At 40.8% G+C, this 19,271-nt stretch overlaps 1 protein-coding gene across 1 annotated transcript; it reads right to left on the bottom strand.

Annotated features, from left to right (window-relative positions):
- Window positions 1-1,984: 1,984 nt before the first annotated feature.
- LOC105006420 (putative ferric-chelate reductase 1) lies at window positions 1,985-5,462 on the bottom strand. The gene is made up of 7 exons (XM_010864950.5): window positions 5,329-5,462; window positions 4,716-4,834; window positions 3,932-4,123; window positions 3,655-3,753; window positions 3,215-3,356; window positions 2,869-3,018; window positions 1,985-2,600 (listed from the first exon to the last, which is right to left on the bottom strand). Exons 2-7 carry the CDS (start codon window positions 4,830-4,832, stop codon window positions 2,557-2,559), a joined length of 744 nt encoding a protein of 247 aa, XP_010863252.2. The 5' UTR covers window positions 4,833-4,834; window positions 5,329-5,462; the 3' UTR covers window positions 1,985-2,556.
- Window positions 5,463-19,271: the final 13,809 nt, after the last annotated feature.

Below are 19,271 nucleotides of genomic sequence, written 5' to 3'. Positions count from 1 at the left end.
ATACCCAATACAGCACACTATTATATTCAATGTGTTAGTTGTCTATACTGAACCTCCTTCCAATCCCCCAAAGAAGAATAGAGAGCTGTGACGTAATTTAAATATCCAGCTATACCATACAAGCCCTAATGGCTTATATTCATAATAATTAGTCACATATACACCTCTTGCTATAATTTTCATCAGAACATAGATCATTACATACCAAAAAATGGAAACACAGTGTAATGGTGCGATAGAAAGGAATGCAACCCAAACGCTCGTTTTATTGAGCACACATTCTCATTCTCACACACACCCAGTCTCCAACTGCGCACACACAAAAATTATTTGCTCATTTGCTCACACACGAACACTCATTCAAGGTCGACCATTCATACTTCTGTTTAACAGGGTAAAGATTTTTTTGTTCCCAAACCTAGTGTTATTGGGTATCCTCAACCTAGCGTATCTTAGGATCATTACAGAATGTTATTGGGTATCCTCAACCTAGCGTATCTTTGGATCATTACAGAACGTTATTGGGTATCCTCAACCTAGCGTATCTTTGGATCATTACAGAACGTTATTGGGTATCCTCAACCTAGCGTATCTTTGGATCATTACAGAACGTTTTTGGATATCCTCAACCTAGCGTATCTTTGGATCATTACAGAACGTTTTTGGGTATCCTCAACATAGTGTATCTTTGGATAATCTCATTTGAATTAGTTAATATATATATATATATTTTTGGACCAGCCTTGGTTTGGCCTTTAGGGATTTGTCAACCACTGCTATTGCAAACCACCAAGGGGAGTAATGTGACCAAATTAGGTTGCATCACACACCCGTCTAATCGCCTGCAAGGGGACTCTAACCACCTCTTCTGCAGTTGATAACCGGTCAAATAGCTCCCCAACTGTCAGCTCTTGAGAACCTTGCGTTGGTTATACTATACTGTTTAGGGGTTACCTTAATGATCAAGCTTTTATTAAATAATAACTGGTCAGGATAGCTCCCTCACTATTGAGTGTAATGAGGTCTCAGGGCTATACAGACATATCTGGTCAAATAGCTCCTTCACTATTGGTGTAATGAGATCTTGGGACTATGCAGACACTTTTAATGCAACAACAGTAAAACATGTACCATCAATAATCAACTGTTATTTTACATGTAATAAATCGGACTTTGTCACTCCCAGCTCTGAGGCAAACAATTCAACTCTCAAAACAGACTGATATGAACTATTGCGAATTTTATCTAGTAGGTTTCACTTACCTATTTATGATGCCGGTAGTTCAGTCAGCTGGAGAGAGTCGGAAAGCAAACAACGTCATCGTGGAGATATTGAAGTCCCATCTGGGGTGCCAAATTGTGGAAGATGGAAAATGTTCGCGATTTATACAAATGAGAACTTCTGGTATAACAGTTGATTATTTCAAGTTTAATTACATGGATCCACAGGAAAAAGTATCATGACATTGATAGAGAATTAGTACAGAGACCAGCAGAGTAACGTCATGACAGATTGTTCTGATCACATATTATGGCTTCCAACTGAACAGGGTCGTGCAAAAGATAGGGTTGATGCCTGGTGCCTTGGTTGTGGCCCTAATCACTTCTAAGAGCAGGGCAGGCTGACCTAGGTCTTCTTCTGTATGTGGCAACCATGAAAATTCTAAAGCAATTTCAGGCCTAGTCTAAAATAGTCCATTTATTACAGTTAATTTGCAGAATAAAGGATAGAATAAGAATAGGGTAATAAATAGATCCTTAACAGTTTCAATTAATTGAACATTCTATGTGGTTTTGCTGGTTGATTGCTTGATTCCCCTTATTGTATGTTAACTGTATTCATTTTTATTTTAAACAGTCTTTTACTTATTTTACTGTCTATAAATTATATAAAAGTGTATGTATGAAAAACACAATGCATAGTATTGTCAATAAATGTTGTATTTTTAATGTACGAAAAACATTTCACACTTTTAAAGGGTAATCAGAAAGAAAAAATGTTGGTACTTTATCAGACACACAAACAGAATTACACACACAAGTATCAGCTTCTGCCAACTTTTGGCTTCATTAGACACAAATGTGTAAGCGAATAGTTACACTTCACACATACACACACACAAATTCATACTTGTCATCCTTAGGTATACACCTAAGACATTCAACATAACTTGACATCAGCTACGATGAATATGAAAATGACTGGGCTCAAATAAATAACTTGTTTGTTGGATGTCTTAGGTCTATACCTCATATTCATGTTCTCAACACAACATCAACACAACAGTTTTTTATGTTATGCAGGCACTGAATTGAAGAGATGTTGATGTTGTAATGCCGAAGATGATGAGGTTAAATAATGATGAAAAGTACCTTAAAAGGCCTTGACTATAAACACAACATTAATCTTATATTACTGAATTCATTCTGTTGGATAATGTCTTACTACCCATGCTCAGAAGGAGTTTCATTCTTGGGAACCCAGCCTGGTTGGCTTCAGTAACCATAGAGGTCCAGGATTCCTGAATGTGAAGTGGTGTACTACTGAGATCCACATTACAGCATGATGAAAACTAGTCCACCAAGCAGGATCAGCAGAGCTGTGAAGAATGAGAGAGACATTAGAGATGAATGGACCCTATTATATATTACTGAAAATAATATTAAATATTTTCTATGGTATATTGAATGATATGAAACTATACACTTTGGTAATAACGCATTCATTATTTATCTTCATCTAATTGTGTAAATGCTCAAAACGTAATACCTGTATTGCTAAAAATAATCATATACAATATTCAATAAATACTTATTAAGTGCTTCTAAGTTATCATTTCAGCAGTACTTCCTATTTGGTTTTGTTACCTTGAGACAGGGTGCGTTGTAGACAAAAAGCGTGGTTAGCTGTGGTGGTTGGTGAGGCTGTTGTAGAACTGTTGCTGTTGTTCGCATTGGGTTTGGACAGGTCCACGGCTTCAGTGCTTGTAAATATAGCATTAGGACTACCTAGCACCCCTGAAGGAGGAGAGAAATAGAGGGTTCAAGAAAGACACACAGAAGGGATGCATCGTCCACAGAGGGTTTGGAGGCATGAAGCAGCTCTTAGGTGCTGATGTTGGTTAAATTGAGCATTTCCATAACTAATGGATAAGGTTAGGATTGGACGAGGGGAAGCTGATCTTAGATCTGTTCTTTGGATTGTGTACTTCACCATTAGACACGGTCCCGTTGTAGATGGAAATGAAAAAGGAGGTACTGCTGCTCTTGGTGGAAGTAGCATCGGGGACTGTAGCAGAGAACATGCACTGGATGGTCTGACCACTGACTGAGCCAGTCACCAGGTTAGAGGGCAGCTACAGGAAACAAGGATAAAAACATTATTAGAGAAACATCAGTAAAGATTAACTAAACATTTTGTCAGATATACTTTAATTCACCAGGCCCATATACCAAATGGACCACAAGTGTGTAATCAGAGATTAACCTTGCTAATTAGTATCAAAGTAAGGATCAATTAACATTAACATTGAAATTCAAGTCCATTTTTCATCTTAAGCATGTTCACAATTTTGCATGTCTTGTTGAGTTTATCAGCCCCAAACAAGAAAAACATGAAAAGTCTAATAATTCTGGCTGATGGGCCAAACCCACCGTGTTGTTCGGAGTCAGAGTTCCGTTGTTGTAAAGATTGGAAGAGAAATTAACGTTGTTGTTGATGTTAGCACACACATAGACAGAGTCATTTTGTCCCTACAGAGAGAGAGGATGAATATATAAAAATATACAATAACGAGAAGGTTTTATATTAATAAAAATATTGGAATGTGTACATTTTGGGGATTATTATTTTATTCAAAAATGAAATGTAGAATTTTATAGAAAGTAAGTTTCTAGAAAATCAACACTAATATCTAGTCAGTTTTCATACCGTTGTATTGGTTCTGGACAACCCTACAGCGACGTAGCCACTGGATTGTCCTTGAAGCTGGAAGGAAATGTTCTGTCCCGAGATTAAACTGGTTGAGACGAAGAAACAGGATCCAGACACAGATGGGTCACAGCCTGCTGGCTGAGCAGCACAGAACTGTGAGGTTCCACAATTTGCCCTTGAGATGTTTAGCTGTGTGTAAAGAGTTCCTTATTAGTGGGTCTGGTGTTTGGTATTTATTTGACCTAAAAAGGCAACCTGCAAGTGGTTAATGTAATGCTTTACTTTTAAATATATCATTTTATATATAGAAGGACATAACATCCCAACAACCCAGAAGTTAATTGTACCTTTGCTGCCCCATATAGAATTCAGTATACTCTATAAGCTTGTTTCTTACTTTTTACCTACCATGTAAAACTTTAACATGACATTTGAGAGTAGCTATTATTTGGCAAGTATCATTTTGTACAATTAGCGTAATATAGTACATTTAAAGTATTGTATTATATGTCACTACATATAATACCTGCTTTGATAACATCATTACAATACAGCAGGTATACTGTATTTTAAAATACAGACTAACTATTTGCCCAAGCTGTCTGCAAGCTACTGTAGAAGTCACTTTTACCCATTTGGGAGTTATTACATAATTTTAACTCAAAACAGCTGCTCTATGGCTTAACCCATTTCCTTTTTCCATTTGACTTTGTGAGGCTTATTGTTGAGATCTTTTAAATGTCTGCGAGGCCAAGTGGGACGTGTAGCCTAGGTAACTTACTGAAAGAGTTGTATTTGTTGTATTTGGAGCTGTTGTGGGGATCTGTGCCTCAGCTCTCATTCCCATGCACGCCATTACCATGACGACTGCGAACACAACTCTGCTTCGATTGTCCATTGCTGTTACAGTAATGTAGATACATAATGTTACGATAAAATTATAATAACAACCAATTTTAAGATATGGTAAGCCATCATGGCTTATACTGCATTTTAAGGCTTCCAAATGATGATGCATTTTATTCATGAGTTTGGATGAAGACAATAATATGAAAAAAATTAAATAAACACAGGCCTACCATTATTGTGGCGATTGGTAATTAAGTATTATGGTGGTGTATTAGAATACAACAAGCACTGAATTGTGAACTCACTAATTTTATACTGTTGTTATTACATTATTAATAACTAGGTACCTTATTTAAATTCCATAATATCAACAATATCAACAGGGAGGAAATTATTAGGATACAGCTAGTCAGCAAATAATACCCATTAAATAAAATCCATCATTATGCCAGTACTGAAATTGCCTTCCAGTATTGAAATAAATAAATATACATTTAAAAATAAAGAGTTTGTATTTGTTTAGATAACATAGCTGGTAAATGTACCTGTAATTTTGGATCTCAGAAGAACACGAAGTAAAAAAATATGTTGCTGTTCTCCTTGAACAAGTGGTTGTCACAGTCTGACTAATGGATGGCACAGGTGCGTTCAAGAAGTAGATACTCTTCTCCCAACTAAGCTTGCTCTCTATTTAAAACAGAACTCGTGAAAGGAGGAGGGACAAAGGATGAAGAAAGCCTGCCTCACTCCTTTTACATGCAGTTATTTTGTTATGATGTGTGACATCATAACAAAAAACACTGTATGTAGGTGTAAATAGGTGCACGCCCACACATTTCCAGTTCCACGTCCACAGCGTAGCATGCTCTGATTCAGTAACATGATGGTATCAGGGTGTGTGTGACAGTATGACTCAAATGCATTTACAACTCTCATACTTGAGTAAAGGTAAAAACACATCCATAGTAAATGTGATGTAGATGAATTAAAGATTCTCATCTGAAATTATGAACAGTAAATTAGATTGAAAAAGTAGTTATGTAGTACATCACTGCATTTATATACAGTTGTGCCAAAAATGTGCATGCCCTAGGAGAATTGGTAATATATATACAATTGTTTTAAGAAAACATGAGTGGGAAAAACACGTCTTTTATTTCTTATGATACACATTCAACTGTAGGTCATAACAGAATGGCAACAAAGAATACAATTAAATGATCCCTCTTCAATAGTCAGCATACCCTTAGTTCTTAATACTGTGTATTGACCCCTTTAGCATCAATGACAGTGTGCAGGCTTTTGTAATAGTTATCTATGAGGCCCCACATTTTTGCAGGTGGTATAGCTGCCCATTCGTCTTGGCAAAATGCCTCCAGGTCATGCAAAGTCTTTGGTGGTCTTGCATGAACCGCACGTTTGAAAGTGGCTCGATGATATTACGGTCAGGAGACTGTGATGGCCACTCAAAAAGCTTCGCCTTTTTCTGCTGTAACCACTGGAGGGTCAACTTGGCCTTGTCCTTTTGGTCATTGTCATTCTAGAAAGCCTTGTTGACCCCTCTCTGAACATAGCGTTTATGGTTATGACCATAAAGCTCTATTTTGGTCTCGTCACTCCAAATAACAGTATGCCAGAAGCTGTGAGGAGTGTCAAGGTGTTGTCAGGCATATTGTAACCAGGCTTTTTATTGGCATCGGCGCAGTAAAGGCTTCTTTCTGGCAACTCAACCATGCAGCAAATTTTTTGGTCAAGTATCGTCGTATCGTCTCCTTGAAACAACCACACCGTCTTTTTCCAGAGTAGCCTGTATTTCTCCTGAGGTTACCTGTGGGTTTTTCTTTGTATCCCAAACAATTCTTCTGGCAGTTTTGGCTAAAATCTTTCTTGGTCTACCTGACCTTGGCTTGGTATCAAGAGATCCCTGAATTATCCACTTTTTAATAATTAATTGAACAGTACTGACTGGCATTTGCAAGACTTTGGATATCTTTTTAAAATCTTTTCCATCTTTATAAAGTTCCATAACCTTGTTACGTAGGTCTTTTGACAGTTCTTTTCTGCTCCCCATGGCTCAGAATCTCGCCAGCTCAGTGCATCCATGTGAGAGCTAACAAACTAATTGACTATTTATACACAGACACTAATTGCAAATTAAAAAGCCACAGGTGTGGGAAAATAATCTTTAATTGCCATGTTATCCTGTTTGTGTCACCTTGTGTGTCTGTAACAAGGCCAGACATTCAAAGGTATGTAAACTTTTGATCAGGGCCATTTGGAGGATTTCTGTTATCATTATGATTTTAAAAGGAGCCAAAGAACTATGTGTTAATAAATGGCTTCATAAGATCCCTATCCTTATATAAAATAAATATTTTGCATCAGTCATATTTTCTAAATCAGTGCCAGAATTTCACAATTTCTGCCAGGGAATGCAAACTTTTGAGCACAACTGTATATTTTATCAGCAGTGACTTGATTCTGCATCTTATGTTGTTGTGCTGTTCTCTTCTTTCATAGTTCCTGGGTCCTCTACATCAGTCCTAGTAAGAGCAGTTGTGGGTCTGGTTTTTGCTGTTGTTCTGCTGACCATCGTCTTGGTCTTGCTCTGTCTATATAAAAAGAACAAAGGTTTTACTATTTATGCAAACACATGAGCACAACTGTACCTAAACTAAACACACCTCCGTTTCTAGACGGTGACCGAAATCAACAGAAACAAATAATTTTTATCTGAAACATGTCAGTCTGTTCTGAGAAATGAAGGCTGTTCCTTACGAGAAATTGTACAGGAAATAGTTTGGTTTATTCTTTGCATGGTAGAGTTTTAACTTGCATTTGTAGATGCAGCGAAGTACTGTTTTCACAGACAATAGTTTTCGGAAGTGTTCCTGAGCCGTGCAGTGATTTCCAGTACAGAATTGTCTGTTTTTAATGAAGTGCCACCTGAGGGTCCAAATATCATGTTACTACGGCAACATACTCTGTGAAGCTAGCGAGCAGGTTTGATTCAACTAACTCTGAGTTTGTTCTACTCTTTAACTGAAACCTGCTCTCTGAAGTGGCTCTTTTTCTCAAAGAGCCACTTGAAGCACAAATACTCTGCAGAAATCTCAGTCGGAAGACAGTAATCAGACCCCACTGTTTTTTATAATTCCCTAATGATTATCTGTTTGAGCATTACCGTTTTTTTTGCACAATCGATCATTCATCGGGACAATATTCTCAGCCCTCATATCGTTCCTATGCTACATGGTGGATGTGCTATCTGTTCGGAATAAATTCTTTGTGTTGCAGTTTTCTGCATAACATCAGTGATGCTGGGCATCTGTCGGGCTGTCATAGATGTGACTCTTGTACACTTTAGTAGTGTTCCTAAGTCACAGACACACAAGACTCATCAAAAGAATAATTCCACAGAATTGCAGGTATCAGTCTGAGCCGGAATCAGTTTATTTAGTATGAGGCTTTGAAACCTGAAGCAAAAATCTGTTAATATTTTAGGGTTACCAGGGGTGATTGGCTGCATAGATGGCATTCATACTCCTATCACAGCTCCTTCAGTAAATTAAGTAGATTATGTGAATAGGAAGTCTTTCCACAGCATTAATGTGCAAATAGGCCAACAAAGAAATGTACTTTTTCAGAGAATGTTACTTTTTTTCTGCTTAGAGAATTTCATTTACTACTTAAATATAGGTTGCATGTAGCCACTGAAATCTGTTTAATTAGGTAGGGAAGGCTAAATAGCATCGCAACTGCTGTTTAAAATATATTTTCTGCCAAGTACGTTTTGTGCCTGTTGGGTTACACCTGCATAAACAGATGACCTCACTTGGTCCAGGCAAGCGTACTCGGCAGTGAAAACTTCTCAAAAGCAACTGTACTTCCTGTAAAAACTCTCACCAACTACTACAGGTGCACCATTGAAAGCATCCTCTCAGGCTGCATTACTGCCTGGTACGGTAGCTTGTCTGCTGCAGACCGCAAGTTTCTCCAGAGGGTGGTGAAGTCTACGGAGTGCGTCATCAGCTGCCATCACCCCTCCATGCAAGGCATCTACAATACACAATGCCTTAAGCGCGGAACATCAAAGACTACAGCCACCAAGGCTATGGTCTGTTCACACCGCTACTGCAGTCTGGTAGACACTACCGGAGCACTTCCAGACTCAGGCCATGACTCTCCTCAACCAGCATACTGATCACACATGAACATTCCAAATGCTCTTTTGTCTTTCTATGAATATTATATTATTATGTATATTATTGCTATATTTTTGCTTTATATATTTCTTAATTCTTACTATGTAGATGTGTGCCATGTCACAAGAATGTCACTGTTCAGAATGATGCTGTGTTATTCAGTGCCTTTGATAAATACATTCTGAACTTGATATCACACCCACATGCACAAATGATATAAATGTTTAATGAGTGGAAGACTCGAGATGTGACTTTTCTTTTTTCCAGTTAATACTCACGCATTGTCTCGGTCAGCACTTTTCAGCCACGCTAGCTCACGTTCTTTTGCTGCTTATACTGTATTGCTTGAATATATACTCATGTTCTGCATGTGCATTCATTAATATACACTCACCTAAAGGATTGTTAGGAACACCATACTAATACTGTGTTTGACCCCCTTTCGCCTTCAGAACTGCCTTAATTCTATATGGCATTGATTCAATAAGGTGCTGAAAGCATTCTTTAGAAATGTTGGCCCATATTGTTAGGATTGCATCTTGCAGTTGATGGAGATTTGTGGGATGCACATCCAAGGCATGAAGCTCCCGTTCCACCACATCCCAAAGATGCTCTATTGGGTTGAAATCTGGTGACTGTGGGGGCCATTTCAGGACAGTGAACTCATTGTCATGTTCAAGAAACCAATTTGAAATGATTCGATCTTTGTGACATGGTGCATTATCCTGCTGGAAGTAGCCATCAGAGGATGGGTACATGGTGGTCATAAAGGGATGGACATGGTCAGAAACAATGCTCAGGTAGGCCGTGGCATTTAAACCATGCCTAATTGTCACTAAGGGGCTTAAATTGTGCCAAGAAAACATCCCCCACACCATTACACCACCACCACCAGCCTGCACAGTGGTAACAAGGCATGATGGATCCTTGTTCTCATTCTGTTTACGCCAAATTCTGACTCTACCATCTGAATGTCTCAACAGAAATCGAGACTCATCAGACCAGGCAACATTCTTCCAGTCTTCAACTGTCCAATTTTGGTGAGCTTGTGCAAATTGTAGCCTCTTTTCCTATTTGTAGTGGAGATGAGTGGTACCCGGTGGGGTCTTCTGCTGTTGTAGCCCATCTGCCTCAAGGTTGTGCGTGTTGTGGCTTCACAAATGCTTTGCTGCATACCTCGGTTGTAACGAGTGGTTATTTCAGTCAAAGTTGCTCTTCTATCAGCTTAAATCAGTCAACAAGGCATTTTCGCCCACAGGACTGCCACATACTGGATGTTTTTCCCTTTTCACACCATTCTTTGTAAACCCAAGAAATGGTTGTGCGTGAAAATCCCAGTAACTGAGCAGATTGTGAAATACTCAGACCGGCCCGTCTGGCACCAACAACCATGCCACGCTCAAAATTGCTTAAATCACCTTTCTTTCCCATTCTGACATTCAGTTTGGAGTTCAGGAGATTGTCTTGACCAGGACCACACCCCTAAATGCATTGAAGCAACTGCTATGTGATAGGTTGATTAGATAATTGCATTAATGAGAAATTTAACAGGTGTTCCTAATAATCCTTTAGGTGAGTGTATCTAACTCCACTGGGGATAAGTCTGAGGTCAGAGACCTTTTTCTCCTGTTGCCATGATGAATCACATTATCTGTGTTCCATTGATGAAGGAGGATGGAGGATAGCCAGCTAGTTACAGTAGGATGGTCCCAGAATTTACACAATTTGTACCAGGAATAATATTGCGAGGGGTTGTGTGTTTTTTTTTCTGTCGGGGGAGTGTTTGGTATCTTTATTTATTTTTTATTCAAGGGGAGGGACGTGTAAATAGTTTTTCCTTGTTTAGGTATACCCTGCAAATTCTGTTCCCATAATGCTCTTTGTCATCCCCAATTATTAGCTTGAAGCATAATATCCCTGAAATCCTCTTAAAGTACTGATCTACAGGCAGGATTCAAACACCGGTCCCACAATGATTCACCTAACTGCATGGCAGAGACTTTTCTGCTACACCATTCTGAGGGCCCTGATTGTATTTTAATAACAAATTGCAACAAAGTAATGAAAAAAAACAAGTAACACCTACAAACAATGTGTGATTCTAATAAAAGTGATTTTTAACTACGTGAACATCCAGTTTGATAGAACCCAAAACATGAATCTCATATGAACATATTCACATAATGTTGTAATAATTCAACAGCTATAAAACATCTGTCAAATCTTTCACTTACAGTACTCTGCAACATCTTAGGTGCAGGTTTTGAACAAAACTTTGACTTTCAGGTGCCTAAGGCTTTGCACAGAACTTTTTGTTTTTTTTACTCATGTCTAAAGAGTTGGTCGAACTACAAACAAATAGATAGGCTAAATAGATAGTAGCTAAGATAGTAGCTCATTATCACCAGCGTTGACGTATGATGCCTCACATTCATGTATTCATCAATATAGTAGAGGCATTACATTCATGTATTAATCTGTATATTAAAGGCATTACATTCATGTATTCATCAATTTATTAGAGGCATTACATTAATGTATTCATCTATATATTAGAGGCGTTACATTCATGTATTCATCAATACATTAGAAGCATTACATTCATGCTTTCATCTATATATGAGAGGCATTACATTCATGTAATCATCAATATATTAGAGGCATTACATTCATGTATTCATCAATATATTAGAGGCATTGCATTCATGTATTCATCTATATATTAGAGGCATTACATTCATGTATTCATCAACATATAAGATGCATTACATTCATGTATTCATCAACATATTAGATGCATTACATTCATGTATTCATCTACATATTAGAGGCATTACTTTCAAGTATTCATCTATATATTAGAGGCATTACATTAATGTATTCATCAATACATTTGAGGCATTACATTTATGTATTCATCTACATATTAGAGGCATCACATTAAAACAGCCAGTAGAAAACGCCATACAGTTAGTTCATAGACGCTATTTGTGGAAGTGGCTATACTGACACCCGTCAAATGTACTGCTCTGTGGTGTAGTAGTTAACAAAACAGCCTTCCACGTGGGCAACATTTCCTATTGTGGGCCGGCTGAACTAGGCTTGACTAGATTCTTGTTTTCAGAATAAAGAAAGGGAGACCCACACACCGGCAAATGAAAAATGGAACTCCGATGTGAAAACATTCAAACTTGCCCAAAGGAAAAATGTCCATAGTGCTTGAGGAAAAGGTGAAAACGTTTTGGCAATTGTCAGGGCAATTCAGAATAAAAATCTAAGTTTAAGGTACTCTGTCATCCCAGTTCCATATTGAGATACTAGCAGTCTGTCTTTGTGTAACTTTATATTTATTAGTAATGAATGCACCTTTATCATAGCTAACAATAAGCTTATTAAGGATTTGTCAGTAACAAATTACTTAAGGTTTGAATTCTTACAAAAATTAAGTCCTAATATATGGCAAATAAAACACAATAAAGGACATATTAGCTAATTCTACATACTTAAAAACAACAGTTAGTGGCTAGTATGTGTCTCTTTACAGAAAATTATATTGGTCGAAATGAAATAACACATTATTTTCCCACATTCTGCCCCCATCAGTATGGTAGAAGACAAATGTTTTTGCCTTTGCCATTGCGTATTCATACAGCATTAATCTAGATATGGTACACTTTGTTATCCCAATAACTAGACATTTCTAAACTGATGTCGGAGATTGAATATCTTAGTCAGAATGTTTGGTAATTTCTAAACATTTAACTTTTAAACATTTAAATATTTTAGGTCCAAGAAATAAGTTTAAAGTCTGTAATCATTGATCAGTCTCTTTCTATCTTCACATCTCTCTCATACTCTAAGAAACCAGTTTTGCAAGATGTTCTTCTATTTCCCATTTGGCAAAAAAAACCTGCTTGTCTTCTGATCATGCAAAAACATTGACATGGCCCCAAAAGTAATGTACTCATATAATCCTTACCTGGAAAAGGACTGGCCACCGATTAGAACCTGGTTCATCTCTAGGTTTCTTCATAATTTTGGACCCCACTAAGGGGTTTTTCCTAGAAACTTTGTATTAACACTTGTTGCTAGCTCTTTGGGGTTTCAGACTGGGCATCTGAAAATGCTCTTTGTGGCAATGGATGATGTAAAAAGTGCTTTATAAAATACATTTGACTAATTTATTGATTTTTTCAGCATGTACTTTGGTGCCCGGTGACTATCTTGTATCAGTGAAACTAGGAATATTTGGTAGCACAAAACATACTGGTTACCTGGTGATAGTGCATATGTAAGACAGACAGACTGTTTTGCTTGTGTGCTTAAAGCAATCTTTACTGGCATATGATGTACCCGTGAAGGAATGCAATCCAACCTGTTTATGAATATAATAGTTGTTTCTCTCCAAGTCACTTCTTCTCTAGTTCTGTTCTCTCTCTCCCTCCCCTTAATCACTTTCTCTATATATCCTCTCTCACTCAACCTCCCTAAATAATGTGTTTCAATATTCTGAAAGATCAAGTCATCTCATTAATTCTGAAAAAGCCTTCAGGGATGTAATTTGATTGGTCGCTTTTGGGTCGCCTATGATTCCTACAAGAGCTACGTGGGGCTAAGCCTCTATTTTTCAGTCCATTAAGAAATGTATTCACCATCACAAGTCACTGACTTACCCATACAGTATATAAACCTTCATTCCACACAGCTGTAAAATGATAGCTATGACAAAAGCATATCTTTTCATCAAACTGTTCTGGCAGGTCATGTTGTGATTGGCTCTCACCTAAAGCCGTGGTTTCTCGTGGACTGACAATAATCATTAAGAAGATTTTTTTTGTTGAAGACAAAATTCCTCTCTGTTTGTCTGTACTGTTACTGAATGCCTCAGATATGCTATACAGGTGCTGGTCATATAATTGGAATATCATCAAAAAGTTTATTTCAGTAATTCCATTCAAAATGTGAAACTTGTATAATGTATACATTCATTCCACACAGACTGATATATTTCAAGTGTTTATTTCTTTTAATTTCGATGATTATAACTGACAACTAATGAAAACCCCAAATTTAGTATCTCAGAAAATTTGAATATTGTGAATAGGTTCAATATTGAAGACACCAGGTGCCACACTCTAATCAGCTAATTAACTCAAAACATTTGCAAAGGCCTTTAAATGGTCTCTCAGTCTAGTTCTGTAGGCTACACAATCATGGCGAAGACTGCTGACTTGACAGCTGTCCAAAAGACGACCATTGACACCTTGCACAAGTAGGGCAAGACATAAAAGGTCATTGCTAAAGAGACTGGCTGTTCACAGAGCTCTGTGTCCAAACACATTAATAGAGAGGCGAAGGGAAGGAAAAGATGTGGTAGAAAAAAGTGTACAAGCAATAGGGATAACCGCACCCTGGAGAGGATGGTGAAACAAAACCCATTCAAAAATGTGGGGGAGATTCACAAAGAGTGGACTGCAGCTGGAGTCAGTGCTTCAAATACCACCATGCACAGATGTATGCAAGGGTTTCAGCTGTCGCATTCCTTGTGTCAAGCCACTCTTGAACAAGACACAGCGTCACAAGCGTCTCGCCTGGGCTAAAGACAAAAAGGACTGGACTGCTGCTGAGTTATGTTCTCTGATGAAAGTACATTTTGCCTTTCCTTTGGAAATCAAGGTCCCAGAGTCTGGAGGAAGAGAGGAGGGGCACAGAATCCACGTTGCTTGAAGTCCAGTGTAAAGTTTCCACAGTCAGTGATGGTTTGGGGTGCCATGTCATCTGCTGGTGTTGGTCCACTGTGTTTTCTGAGGTCCAAGGTCAACGCAGCCGTCTACCAAGTAGTTTTAGAGCACTTCATGCTTTCTGCTGCTGACCAACTTTATGGAGATGCAGATTTTCATTTTCCAACAGGACTTGGCACCTGCACACAGTGCCAAAGCTACCAGTACCTGGTTTAAGGACTATGGTATCCCTGTTCTTAATTGGCCAGCAAACTCGCCTGACCTTAACCCTATAGAAAATCTATGGGGTATTATGAAGAGGAAGATGCGATACGTCAGACCCAACAATGCAGAACAGCAACCTGGGCTCTCATAACATCTGAGCAGTGCCACAGACTGATCGACTCCATGCCACGCCGCATTGATGCAGTACTTCAGGCAAAAGGAGCCCCAATTAAGTATTGAGTGCTGTACATGCTCATACTTTTCATGTTTATACTTTTCAGTTGGCCAACATTGTATTGGTCTTAAGTAATATTCTAGTTTTCGGAGATACTGAATTTGGGATTTTCATTAGTTGTCAGTTATAATCATCACAATTGAAAGAAATAAACATTTGAAATATATCTGGTTCTGGTCCAGCGGGTGCATCCACCCAGTTCAATTTAGTCTGTGCACCTATCTTAGCCAACTTGTGTTTACATTTTGGTTCATCCTTTCTACCTTTCCCTGGGACTGTGGGTGGTATACAGTGCCAAAAGCATGTTTTAGGCCCAATAAGCTCTCTACCTTCTGTAAATCACTGTTCTTAAAGTGAGTCCCGTTGTCTGACCTAATTTTCTCTGGGAAGCCGTGTCTGGGAATGTACTGGTTCACTAAACACTTGATCACTGTCTGACTGTCCTCCCTTCTTGCCGGCCAGGCTTCTGGCCACCCTGTGAACATGTCCACACACACTAACATGTAACGGCACCCCCGTACTGTTTCCCCCATGTCCGTGTAGTCTATCATCTCTTGTCCAGGTCTCGTCGTCATGGGGAACGCCCCCATCTCAGGTTTAATCGTTGGTTTTGGATTGTGGTGAGTACAGATGGTGCATGTCCTAGTGTAGTTGCGTACCATGTCTACCATAAACGGGTGCCACCAGTGGCACAAGTTTCTTAACATTTGAGCCAGCCCTACATGGCCCAACCCATGAGCTTCTGCAAATGTATCTCCTCGCATGACTGGTGGAAGTATTACTCTACCGTCTGGCCCTCTCCAGAGCCCTCTCGTCTCTGTTGCTCCTCTCTGTCGCCAAATTGTTTTCTCTTGTGGGGAAGCCCCCTTTTGATGTCTCACTAGCCCGTCTCTCTCAGGGCCTTCTCCCCACCCCACTTCATCTTCTGCTCTTACCACCATCACTCGCGGAGTGTACCCTGCTGCCTGTTTCGCTGCTGTGTCTGCTGCTTGATTTCCCTGAGCTACTGCACTATTTGAGCTATCGTGTCCTTTGCATTTTATGATTGCTACCTTTTCGGGCAGGTCCAGGGCCTCGGCTAGTTCTCTCATAGCCGCCTCGTGTTTAATCGGTTTGTCTCCTGCTGTTCTAAACCCAGCTTTTAACCACTGTCCTAGCTCCACGTGTGCTGCGCCTACCACGTATGCCGAATCTGTGTAAATGTTTACTCTCTTCCCCTTGGCCTGCCTGAGTACCTCTATCACTGCTCTTACTTCTGCTCTCTGGGCTGACTGCAGCCCTTGAAGTCTCTCTGCTTTTACTGTGACTAGACCCTCTGGTGTTAGTTTCACTACCTCAAACGCTGCCCTCAGCCCATCTTGTTCGTGTCTGAAACAGCACCCATCAGTTAAGAGGTCTTCTGCCCCTTGGAGGGGTTCTGCCTCCAGATCGGTTCGTGTCTCACTCTCCCTCACTACCTCTTGCGCCCACTCATGTGGTAGCCCCGTCCCCATCTGGTCTGCCATATTTATCCCCTCGTGTGTGAAAGTCAAATTTGGAGCCCCAAGAATTTTGCTTAGGTGTTGTTGCCTGAGGGTTATAGTGAACATATGTGAACTTACATACGCCACTACACTGTGTGTTGTAAGTATCTGAAGTTGATGTCCCATTACTATGTATGCACATTTTTTAATGAGTCTCGCCACCCCCGCTGCATGCTGTGTGCAGGTGGGGTGCCTTTTTTCGGTTTTGTCAAATCCTACGCTTATGTACATAAGGATGTTCCTATCTCTGCCTTTTTTCTAAAACAGGACCCCGTTCATGACTTGTCCTGTTTCAAAAACATCTAGAAAAAAGGGTTTTGTGTAGTCGGGAATTTCCAAATCAGCTGCGGTGGCTAGTTGTTGTTCAGCATAATGAAGGCCTGGTCGGCAAGTCCAATTGAGTGTGGCTTTAAGTTTACACATTCCCTGCTCTTTAACTAGCTCTTTAAATGGCTCTGCGAGCCCTGAATAGATGTAATTGCGGCTGTACCCCGTGAGCCCCAAGAATGATAGCATTTCCTGCACTGTAGTGGGTTTAGAATGGTGGAGAATGGTTGTGCGGTGAGCTGGGGAAAGCCCCGCTCCCTTGTGCGAGATAACTCTGCCCAGAAAGGAGACCTGTGTTCTTACCAACTGTAGCTTTTCTTTCGAAACCTTGAACCCTTTCTCTGCCAGTCTGGTGAGGACCGTCATTGTAGCTTGGATGCAGGCGGCCACCGTCGGGGCCGCCAGCAGCAGGTCGTCTACGTACTGGACCAAAGTTACCCCTTTCGGCAGGCAGCATCCCTGCTGCGCTTCTCTCAGTACCTGGTTGAATATGCCAGCGGAACGAGAACCCCTGTGGTAGTCTCGTGTATCATCATTGTCGACCCCTATGTGTGAAAGAAAAGATGTCACGAAGTTCATCTGCTAATGGGAGACAGAAAAAAACATTAGCCAGGTCAATGCAGGTGAACCATTTTGGATCAGGGGTCAAATTAGTGAGTGCTACATACGGGTTAGGTAACGGTATGGTGGGTGTGAGTAAAATGTCGTTAATAGCTCTGAGATCATGGGCCATACGGTATTTCCCTGTCCCTTTTTGACCAGGAGGATAGGTGTGTTCCACGCAGAACATGACTCCTCCAACACCCCTGTGGGCCACAAACCATTCAGTGTTACATCCAACCCTTCCTCCGGCCTCTGGTTTGTGTGGGTATTGGGGCAGCCATATGGGCTCTCCCAGGCTGATTTTAAAGGTAACTGGTGGGCAATCAGTGAGCCCTACGTCCGTGGGGCCCTTGGACCACAGTGAGTCCGGCAACTCATTGAGTCTTGCCGTGGCTACAGGGTGATCCATCTTTTCCCTCCCATGATCCCGAGTTATCTCCCTTCGCTCTAAATATACCCAATCAGTCCCTGGTGCCTCTAACCGATACGTCTTACAGCTGGGTGAGTACCATACGTTTGGCGCCTGAGTGGGTGTCCAATCAGTGCATTCGACCGCCCTGGGCCCCAGGTCTTTTGCTTGGTGTTTAGGATGCAGGGCCAGAGACACATGCGGGACGGACTCCTACACCATCATGTACCACTGTTCCTGCTCGTCTGTCAACTGTACATCTGCCGCTACCCCTTCAGGGCCTACATATATGAATTTAGACCCGACCTGCCACGTGTCCCCACACACTACATCCCCAAACTCCTCTCTATATACCCCATTGCCCTGCCAATCATAAAATAGAGTCACGTGTGGGGGGTCTGGCGGAGGAAAGTACGGCTCGAGGAGGGAGATCCACGGCCTCCATTTGAAGTACTGGGACAAAATGTCCTGTTTGTCCGGCTCTTCCGGTACTAATAGTCCCCAATATATTTCCGCTATTTCACCCTTCACCGGTTGTACCAGGTACTGCCTTTGGGTGTGGTTTCAGGTCTGCACACCGCCGACGTCCCGTCTAGTAACGTGACAGTTAGTCCATCTGGAGAGCATAAGATATTAGCCCCCAGTTTTATCAACAAGTCTCTCCCCAATAAGTTCACTGGTGTGTTTGCCGACACCACATGTGTGAGGGCCTGTTTACCCAGTATCGTTTTAAGAGGAAATGTCACTGGCAAAGTCTGTCCCACCCCTTCAAACCCCACAACTTCCAGTGTCTTGGAGGATAGTAGTCCTGTGGTGTGAGGGGCGGTGATGGTGGAAAAAGTGGCACCTGTGTCAACCAGAAAGGGGAAGTCCCTCCTGTCGACATTCAGGGACAGCATAGGGTCTGCCTTTCCTCCACTGTCCCCTCCCCTCCATGTAGACCGTCACGCCTGGTCATACCCTCCCTCATAAGAGAGTGGGTATTGTCCAGGTGCACTAGGTGGTGGGACGGCGTGTGGGTTGGGAACTGGAGCTGCCCCTTGGTTTGGGTATTCTCTGCCCCTCCCGGCATTCTGTGGGCACTCTCTGGACCAGTCGTTCGGTTCCCCACAGGTAAAACAGGCTCTGTATGGGACTTGGGCTCCTGGAGCCCCTCTGCCTCTACCCCGCCCCTCCCCCTACCGTAACGTCCCCTTGGAGTCCCTGGTCGATAAGGCGCGGTGAAGGCCCCCCGGCCACCG

This window comes from Esox lucius, chromosome 24 (assembly GCF_011004845.1).
Source record: "Esox lucius isolate fEsoLuc1 chromosome 24, fEsoLuc1.pri, whole genome shotgun sequence".
Lineage (NCBI taxonomy): Eukaryota > Metazoa > Chordata > Actinopteri > Esociformes > Esocidae > Esox > Esox lucius.
This window is presented reverse-complemented; position numbering and strand designations above follow the sequence as displayed.

What these genes read in the sequence shown, in the direction of transcription:
- LOC105006420 (XM_010864950.5), bottom strand. Translation starts at nt 4,832, where the DNA reads ATGGACAATCGAAGCAGAGTTGTGTTCGCAGTCGTCATGGTAATGGCG. An exon ending in CAACAAATACAACTCTTTCA is followed by an intron (nt 4,124 to 4,715) that starts GTAAGTTACCTA and finishes CTTTACACACAG; the next exon opens with CTAAACATCTCAAGGGCAAA. An exon ending in ACAACGCACCCTGTCTCAAG is followed by an intron (nt 2,601 to 2,868) that starts GTAACAAAACCA and finishes CATTCTTCACAG; the next exon opens with CTCTGCTGATCCTGCTTGGT.